A 10008-nucleotide genomic window follows, 5' to 3' on the forward strand; every position below is an offset into this window, starting at 1 on the left:
TAACAACAAATAATTTGTAACTGGGGGTTATAAAAACACTGGGGGGGGGGGGGCGAAACAGAATAGATCCGAAAGTCCGATACCATTTATTATCGATATGAGTAATCGGAATTGATGGAATGTAACTAATCGTTTCGACTTTAATGTGACCTTTGATTAACCGAAGATTTCCCCCAAAACAATGTGATATTTTTTGGTTTTCGTCGATTCACCCTTAACATTAATACAAAATTTGAATAGAAGTTTCGAACAGAACTTTCGAGCGTACATTTTATTCATTTTTAACAAGGTCGTGCGGGAAACTGGTATGACTTTAATGTGGTCTGCGTCGGAAAACTATAGAATATATCAGTTCAAAAGCCCTGAATTATCTCTGATTCTGTTATCAATTATCTATATCAATTGACTTTATTCACGGTACCCGAGCCGTCTTGGCATAGTTCTCCCCCCATTTGTAAACATCCGCATACATGATTCCCAGTTCGGGCTTTTTATGTTCGGTTAGTCCCTCTTCCCAAGTCCACATGGCTCCACAAGTCGTCTTCTGATTGGTCATAAATGGGCCGAGGAGGTTGCATCGCTTGCTCTTTTTCGAAGTGTCGATACGTCGAGGAGTGTCCTAAAAAACAGAATTTTTTGACAAGTAAATTGAAAATATAACCCAGTGGTTAAATATTACAAGTTTAAAATGTTATATATAAAATTAGTAATGTTAAAAAACAAAGTTAGTTGTTCCGTTTTTTAAAGGTTTGAATTTAGTTTGAAAGACAGAACTGAAAGATCTTACCCAGAATTGAACGATCTGTCAATGCTCAGTATTAACTTCTTCATTGAATCAATGTAAGTCGCCATATTTGCTGATTGATTTGGGTAAATCGCTATGTTTAATGATTGCTAACCAACAAATGAAAGTAAAGTCATGTAAAACGTAGGTGATGTAACATGTGTTTTTGAGGTAACCTGAAACGAAAAATGGGAAACGTACAAATGAACATGAAAACAAGGTAAAAGGACTGAATACGACCAAGGATAGGCCAGCGCCGAGTTCAAGATCTTTGTCAGAAACTTGGTTCTGTATTTGTGTTTGAAGAGCTCATGGGAACGGTAATCTAGTGACTTACTTTCTGGCTGAACATAAGTTGCTCATTATTAGAATATCTTTATCTAATGTTGTTTGTTTCAAATAATCTCATAAATCAAAAATACGCATAACTATATCTCGGACAATTTTTGCGCAAAATGAAATATAATGCGGTTGTAGCGACAAATGAGAGCAGAGCTCGACCGAAACGAACTTGCAAGAATCTTGCAAGATATCCATCGTCCTGCAAGATCTTGCTACATAACCATCGTCTTGCAAGATGTTGCAAGATAGTAATTTTTGTGTGAATCTTTCAAGTTAAACATCTGCTCTCGACGAGGGGTAGTAAAGGTAGCAAAAGAGATGAATCCTTGATGAACACGAGAGAATATGTTAATGAGGAATTTAGAACCAGCTGTGTTTGATGTCGGCAGCATACTGGGCTTCCACGTTCACATAGACTGGTTCGAATAAAGCCCCGGTCAATTTTCTAAGTAGATCTGCTTATACTCCCTATCTTAATATAGTTAGGAACTTGAACTTGTGATGAGGATTAATCATTGTTATAGGGATTAATAATGATTTGAATTGCGGCTTCATTAAACGATTTTGAATCTTATTCTCAAATGAGGCAGCGCTACTGAGCGGTCTTATATGTGTTGAAAAGATCTGTGCAGTAAAACTTTTTCATGTCAAACTAATTTTTTTAATATTTTTTAAATATAAAAAATGTATACATATAGATATTGAATTTTCGCTTATCTGACTTTTCCAGCTGTTTATTTCTAGGTAGCACTTAAAAATTTGAGTAATTTTCAACGCCAGCTTAAGGTGCTCTGGCAGTTTTGGCATAATTGTCGCCCCATTTGTACATATCGGCTGCTGGAATTCCTAATTGAGGTTTCCTATGTTCACGCAGCCCCTCTTCCCAATTCCAGAGAGCCCCGCATGTGGTCTTCTGGTTGGTCATGAACGGGCCGAGGAGATTGCGTCGTTTGCTCTTATTCGAAGTGTCATAGCGTCTGGGGGTCATGACCTACAACAGTTAACAAATGCTATGATCTATTGCATCGATTGATCTGACTGACATTTGAAAATTGAAGTCAATCAATTACAGGTCGAAAGATCTCTTAACGTTGAATTGTTTGCCAAGACCCCCACGCTAACGACGATTTGAAAAAGAGCTAACGATATTGTCATTGGTCAACATTTTTTAATGTTCGATTCGCTTCTATGTTTGTTTACCTCCGATAAACGTATTATCGAATATTTTGTTGGCAAAAAATTGTATACTCTAATTTCTCCTAATTTTATCTACATATGTCACTAATGCGTGCACATTTTTCTGAAAATTTTTTGACCAAACAAGTAAACTGAGTAAACAAGCTTGCCAAGTAACTTTTAAGTAGCCCCAAATTTTTTAAGTGTAGGAAGTTGACCCTCAAGGAAAGAAAACCCAATTCTTCATAGATTTTGAGTTGATGTTTATTTCAGTTTTTTTATATCAGCTGCTAAAATTATTTTTGTAAAAATAGTAGTCATAATTTTTGCTTTTCCGACTTACCAAAGTAGCCTTTCCCGAACTTCCCCCAGTTGAGTTTGCTGTTGCCAAGTTCTCCTCAGACATAGCCCTGCTCCTGGGAGTAGTAGGGATATTCCTGTCCTGGGCTTCCTTGATACAGCAGATCTTCCAGGGTCCCCACTGGATTTTGGTCTTTGGGGAGGAATGACACTTGTCACACATGTACGTGAATCGCCCAATAGTCACTGAGGTGTTCATTGTTTATCTCTAATTGGTTTGTTTGTCTTTTTGTTTTGTTGTTTGTCCTTCTGTTTTGCCCAGGTCGAAATATTTTTTTTTACCTACTGACTTATATTATATTTTAGTTATTATAGTATAGTATTTTAATTACAATACAGTGGTTGGGCAGACGAGCGGGGGGGGGGGGGCTAAAAAGCATTAAGGAAGCGAAACACACCCCATTTGTCTTTATAAGTACAGCAAAATTATTTTTAGGGATTCGATCATGTAAGTCGAAACGAATATAACCAGATGGTTAAACAAACATTTACAAGTTCTCAATCAATTAATTTAATTTAAGTCAACGAATTTATGTATGAAATATAATAAGTCATTGGAAAAAGAGACTTGTGTGACAAACGGGTCAGACTATCTTTAAAAAAATCTGCTGAAAAACATCTAAACACCATCTAACGAATTTTCATACTGTTTAAAATAATTGCACGGAAAGTGCCATATTTCGATCTGGGTTTTGTTTGTTGGATTTACCCCTTCTTGTTTTAACATTCAAGAATAGTAGAAGTTGACAAATTGCTTCTTTCGACGAAAAGTTTCCAATGATCTTTCCAGTTTATTATTTTATTTTGATATGAAGGTATTTTGAATAATAGCTTTTGCCTGGACGAACGATAAACGGTTAAATTCGCATTCAAATAGCAATTCAATAACAATAGTAGTTTGTCAAGATTAGCCAAGAACAAGTATTGTAGTTTATTTATTGGTAATCCCGAATAAAATAAAACTAATGGGATTACAAATAGTAATTTGAAAGGGGATAACTAAATCCTGAAAAGCTTATTGTAAACTAATTCCCTAGATTTGACGTTTAAACTCTGAGCTTCAAGTCAAAAATAAATAACGTTGATTTTTTTTCTATGATACGCTTTGATTTGTGAGCGAAGAATTGCTTTGAATCGAGAGCTTTTCAAACTGTTTTTGTTTGCTCGTATGATCTGAATAGCTATGTAGATTAATCTCAAGTTTTTTACTGTCGGCTATTGCTTAGCTACAGTTTGAAAAATTATTAACTTGCGTTCAACTTCTTAATTTTTTGTTATCCAAAATATAATATTTTAATCAAAGTTATTGTAAAACGCAATGAGCTTTGTAAGATTCAGTAATATAAAAGTATTGTGCTGAAAAATTACAATTTTGTAAATTGAATTTTTTCTAGTCAATTACTGTATGTTATATGTATATGGTATAAAGAGCGCGGATAATCAATTTGTTTATAGTTGTTTACTGAAGTTTGATGCGCTTGCGTAGAAAATTTGAGTGCTTGTGAGCAGGCTGAAAAAATTTTGTTTGTCTGCTCTGTTCAAAGTGCATAATAAATACAGAAAACACCTGATTTTAATATAAATATCATTATACCTGCGCAAAACGTACAATGTGTGATTAAATTTGATCTGTTTGCTATTGAGTTTTTTTTTGTTTTGGCGTTTTGAAGATCAACTAAAACATTTTATAGGGGTGGTGCATTATTTATGAAAATATCTGAGTGGTAAATGTTTAATTCTTGTTTGAAAAATTACAAATGAAGGAAAAATAATTATCTGATGCGTTGTTAAGGAAGTAATCTATAAATTTTTAACGTATTGTATGATGGCTTTCTTCAAATAGAATTTATTGTTTTTAGGTTTTTGTGTTTAAAGCTTAAACACTAAGGGTTATGTTTTGGTGTTTGTTCTTTTAATTTTATTGATAAAATCTAGTTGGCTTCTAGTTGAATCTAGTTTGTTGACTTCTTTAATCTAGTTTAATTAAAGAAGTCAACAAACTAGATTCAACTAGAAGCCAACTAGATTCAACTAGAAGCCAACTAGATTTTATCAATAAAATTAAAAGAACAAACACCAAAACATAACCCTTAGTGTTTAAGCTTTAAACACAAAAACCTAAAAACAATAAATTCTAGTTTGTTGACTTAAATTCTAGTTGGCTTCTAGTTGAATCTAGTTTGTTGACTTCTTTAATAAATTTAATGCATTTGCTTAGGTTTTTACATCATCGGTTTTAAGTTGCTATTGGAACAAAGAAATCAGAGAATGCTGTGTCAAAGTCATTTTTTATCTCGGTTTTTTTTTAATTTCCCTATGCTAAGGAATGTAATAAATGCGTTCAACAAGATTGTTACCTGAGCTACGCTCCTCATATCGCAATAAAGTTTAGAATGTACATTGGAAGTCGACAATGTTTTGGAGGAATGTAGTTTTCAGGACTCAGCACCAACATCAAAATACAGCAAAAAAGCAAGTAATTGCTGTAAATTGACAGACCACATTTCAAATTTTTGTCCTTCGAAATTTTACTGATTTTCAGGGGTGAGGTTAGTTGTATCAACTTTTGGGTGCGAATTTCTTTTAGCGATGAAACCCTTTTTCAATTCCAATTCAATTAGAAAGGTTCTCCCTTAATCGTTGAGTTTTAGAAGCACCATGTTAGAAGGTTGAACACCATGTTAGAACAACCCAATAAAATTGTGCATAAGATAGGCTTGAAAAGAAACTCTTGTTCAAGGTACTTTTGGCTAGAAAAATGAAGCCGTGAGCAACAAGACTGAACGATATAAGGAGTTATAACGGATGCCGAAGTTCGATAGCAAAGACCAGATGTCGTTATAGTTAGCACCCTGAGCTTGTAAAAAAGAAATGATGTTTCGAATCTTATACTGATCCCTTTTCACAGTGTTTGCGTTTGCTTATGACCCCCCTAACAGTTTTTGGGCCCAGTCTCTGAGCTTAACGGCAAAACATTGATAAGCTAGTTAGAAGCTGTGAAATTGGAGATGCACAATTTAAGGGGTATTGTTACAAAGCTGAGTGAGAACAATCTAATGTAAGTTGTGTAAAAGTTGAGCTTAACTAGAAGCGCTAATTGTTCAATGTACAAGTACAATTGGCTATAGAAATGAAGCCTTGAACATTCTGGGGCAATTGAACATTTTAAAATTTATTTTCGATTAGCAAGTGTAAATTTATGTTTGATTCATTTTCATTGATGGTCTTTACAACTACTCGTAGCTTTAAGAAAGGGGTCTTAACAATTCTCATTGTTTTTGAACAAAAATTCTTTATCTTTTAAATAATGCTCTCACAGCAAACTTTTTGCATAATAAAACGGTTAAAGTGAGGTGTTGAGCCGCCGGTTCAAGTAAACAATTTGGCTGCCGCTTTTTAATCTTAATCGGCGCCGAAATTATCTTTGACATTTGACGCTCCCTAGAAAGTTTCTTCAATTAAAATTTTCAGTTTTTTAGTTTCCTGACTGATCTTGGCTGTCCTTATTTTTGGACCTGCATTCTATATTTAGTCCATAGATGTAATAAATCGCGCTTGTTGAAGAAAACACTTTGAGGTTGGACTTTATAACTAAAGAGGTTAATCCTAGCTTTGATCTTATGTGCTAACCACTAACATTGTCAACGTTAGGTTGATTCATGCAAAGATATGAAAAAAGTAAACGAAGCAGACGTTAATAGATTTTTGACGAAACTAAAGAATTCCCTATCTGGGTTATGCTGAACAAATCATTTTTCTGTCGAGCAGTAAGATGGTCAAAAATTGTTCAACGTTTGGTTATTCGCATTTGTTAAAACGAAATGTAACTATCGCAACTTTTATTGAATTCTGCACAAAATAAAGTAAAGTTAGGGCTAGTTTATTCGAGTGTGTTTGGTTCCATAAAAGACGTATGCCTGATAAAACTCGCTCCGAAAGATGTCATAAACTGAGTTAGATTTAAAGATATTTGCGTTTGGACGAAATGTAAGTCATAGCTGGTGAGTTTAGTTAGAATATAACAAGTACGTAAAAAATTTCCATTAGGAAATTTGGCCTGGTCATAATGTATATCAGATACTGCTATGTGGCTTCTTTTTTGGTTGCCTGTTTTTAGATTGATAGTGTCTAAGTGATTGATCTGTTTCCGCCCTTAACCACCAAAGTGTCACCCTTTTGTCTATTAATGCTGTAAAATTGTCCCTGGTTAATCCCTAATCCTAAGCGCGATTGTTTCATCAGTGTCACTTTGTTCATGAATAGGTACACCGAATAAGATATGGTACATAATTATTAGTGTTTAGTGAATTTGATTAAAAATATGTTGTTACCACTATATTTCGCCACTATCTTGTTAGCAGATTGCGAACGAAAAAAAACCCCAGTAAATTGTGGAAATTGAAATGGAAAATGTGACAGAGTTGAGTGTTGAATCCGTTAGATTCTCTTCTTATTGTTTCTTTTTAATCCAATATTTTCCCCTGTTAAACTTGGTTCACTGCCGTATTTTTTAATGCTTTTTGAGTGTAAATTAATTAATTGTTCAGCTCATAGACAACACTTCGACGCAGTACAATGAAATTATTAAAGACATCTTCTTGTTCCCATAATTTAATTGAGTCAAAAATAGAAACCGCCAATTTTCTTTCACGTCCTTTTTAAAAAAACTTTTGTTGACGAATCTGTGTATGAAATTTATATGCATATAAAAAGTGCGTTTTTTTGAGTTTTAACTATTTTATGCTCGAAACCTTTGATTTTTTGATGATTCTTTAATATCAATTAGTAGTCTCGACATCATGCGAATATCAAGAATAGATGAACACGCTTCACTTGATGTAAACTAGAAATGAGGCCGAAACTGCTATTTCTCATTAAAATTGAGATGAATAAACAGTCCGTTCCCGATATCTTTATTTGAGAAGGAAACTCAGCACGTAATGAAAATTGCAATCCAACATATTATTGCAACTCCAAAAATTAGGTATAAACGCTAAAGCGTCAATGTCGGGCATTCGTACTGTGGTTGTTTTTAAAGGAAATCACTTAAAAAGAATCTGAGTCCGTCAACTTATGAAACAGATGCTAAAAGATTCTCTTTCGAACAAAAACGAAAATAAAAACTAGACAAATATTACGAAAGAACTCACTTCGGCAAATACTATCTACGCATTATAAAGTCTGTGATATGTTTTTTTTGTTCTCGCATAGATATTGGTCCATATGTTTGGAGCAGCCAAGTATAAAAACTCACTGCTAATGAGTGTTACAAATGACGTCACAAACAAAAACAGTTGGAAAGCGACATAAAAAGATGAGCAAAACAGCTGTTTTGAGGTTCGGAGTCAATAAAATACGTTACTGTAAAATATAAACCTCATATACGTACCAATTGATGCTTGAAAGTTGATATCTTTTTCAGTTTCCACCAAGGGACATGTTTACAAAACAAGAACGAATGAATGCCGGTTTCAATAATCCTCTAAAATTGTTCAAAAACAGATTGGGTCTATTGATGCAAAACCATTAGCAAAACTCAAAATTATGAAGTGGACTATATCATATCGCATTGGAGGGCCGATGGAAACTGTTTTTTTTACAAAACTCAAAGGGTAACAAAGAATATAACGAAAGCGGGCAAAACTCAAAAATATATTGACATTAAAAAAGATTTTACAAAACTCTCAAATTCACTAAGACTTAATATGAAAAATAAAATTATAGAAAAAATTTTAAAAAGAATGAGCTAACCACCGAAAAGATAAAAAAAACAATACACTAATGCCTCACTTAATAACCTTAAAGGATCTGTACTTAATGAGAGTAAGTGATTAGGCAACAGAAACATAAACCTCAAATACGTACCAATTTATGCTAGAAAGTCGATGATATCTTTTTCTGTTCCTGCAAATTGATAAAACAGAAGAAATGAATGCAGGTGTCAAGTATTCTCTATAACTGTTCAAAAACAGACGGGGTCTATCGAAGTAAAACCATTAGGTAGAACTCAAAAACATTAAATCGACTATATTATATTGCATTAGAGGGACGATAGGACCTGTTTTAATAAAACTCAAAGGGTAACAAAGAGTAGAACAAAAGCAGACAAAACACAAAAATCAAGTGACATTAGAAAAAGATTTTACAAAACTCTCGAATTCACCAATACTAAATGAAAAATAAACACAAAATCTTATATATAATCTTATAACCACTGAAAAGATGAAATCGATACACCAATGCCACACCTAATAAACAAAAGGATATGTACTTAATGAGAATCCTTGAGTTTTTTTGAGTTTTGACTCAGCTACATTTTTGCACGTTCAGTTTCAGCAGTTGAACTTAATTTGTGACAGTTTATTACTAAAAGTCTAATGAAAAGTGCAGCGAGGCTCGTTTCATTTTTTCTCTAAATACTGAATCTTAATAATGGTCTGTAATAACTATGCGCCACTATAAGTTATTACATGTCTGCAAACTTGCCCCCATCCGCGCTTGCCCGACATAAACAGCTTACAATAGAGTTGAACACCATCCAGTCGTATGGCTACAATTTTTTTGAAGTGTGTTGGTTATGTGTTTATAACTAAGTGTGCAAGAACTCAGAAACTCATAAATTGTTGAACATTTTCAAGATTTGAGCATAGCCTTCATGATTGACCTGAGGTGCCGAGAATTGACGTCTATATTTGCCTTACAAAGATTCGTTATCATTAGTTGTTCTCTTTCTGGTACCCAAACGAAATGCGTTTTTAAATTTTCAGAATAATATAGACGTCTGCCATATTGAATCGAGGCTTTGAGAATGCCACAGTTTGTGGATGGAGAGTTGTTGCGTTAGAAGTTGTTAGACTTTTAGATTTTATCAATGCAAAAGTGCATTGCTGTTTTCGCCCAGGCTTACTAAAAAGAAAAATGCCTGTTCGTTGTGATGGTAAAAGTTAAATTCGATACTGTCACATTGTCAGTATGTTGGTCATATGTTGTTAAAGAAACACTAGCAAAATAAACCAATATGATTAATATCGAAACTGAGAAGAGAATTGTGGATTTCATATCCATTTTTACTTATGAATTCCCCAGTTTGTTTTTTCGCCCAAGTTCTTACCCAGTTTCTGCCCCCCCCCCCCCCCCTAATTTGTGAAATTAAGACAAACTAATTTGTGAACTTAGTTTGTCTTATCAAGAAAAAAATTTTGCTGCCTCATAATTAAGGAATGCTAATTTTTTTTAATTAGTGAAATATTTGGACTTTTGAGTCGAAGTCTAAACTAAAAGTTTGCTCTTACATGATGGGGGACAAAATTGTCCCGATGTATTCAAAATCTCTGTAATCTGTTTTT

General features: G+C 33.8%; 1 protein-coding gene across 2 annotated transcripts; it reads right to left on the minus strand.

The window, feature by feature from the left end:
- Positions 1–266: 266 nt before the first annotated feature.
- LOC142348768 (uncharacterized) lies at positions 267–4156 on the minus strand. Of its 2 annotated transcripts, none has more exons than XM_075400264.1 (3): positions 3372–4118; positions 2646–2911; positions 267–619 (listed from the first exon to the last, which is right to left on the minus strand). In XM_075400264.1, exons 2-3 carry the CDS (start codon positions 2859–2861, stop codon positions 413–415), a joined length of 423 nt encoding a protein of 140 aa, XP_075256379.1. In that variant the 5' UTR covers positions 2862–2911; positions 3372–4118; the 3' UTR covers positions 267–412. The 2 variants fall into 2 exon arrangements, with proteins under 2 accessions (XP_075256379.1, XP_075256378.1); XM_075400263.1 differs by lacking the exon at positions 267–619 and adding an exon at positions 1806–2117 and having other exon boundaries at positions 3372–4156.
- Between the last annotated feature and the right edge of the window lie 5852 nt (positions 4157–10008).

Source organism: Convolutriloba macropyga, chromosome 10, assembly GCF_964194025.1.
Source record: "Convolutriloba macropyga chromosome 10, txConMacr16.3, whole genome shotgun sequence".
In the NCBI taxonomy this organism is placed as follows: domain Eukaryota; kingdom Metazoa; phylum Xenacoelomorpha; order Acoela; family Convolutidae; genus Convolutriloba; species Convolutriloba macropyga.

Excerpts from the sequence above, each read along its gene's own strand:
- LOC142348768 (XM_075400263.1), bottom strand. The coding sequence starts at position 2,861 with ATGAACACCTCAGTGACTATTGGGCGATTCACGTACATGTGTGACAAG. Across the intron at positions 2,118-2,645 it reads GTTCGGGAAAGGCTACTTTG|GTCATGACCCCCAGACGCTA; the intron begins GTAAGTCGGAAA and ends TAACTGTTGTAG.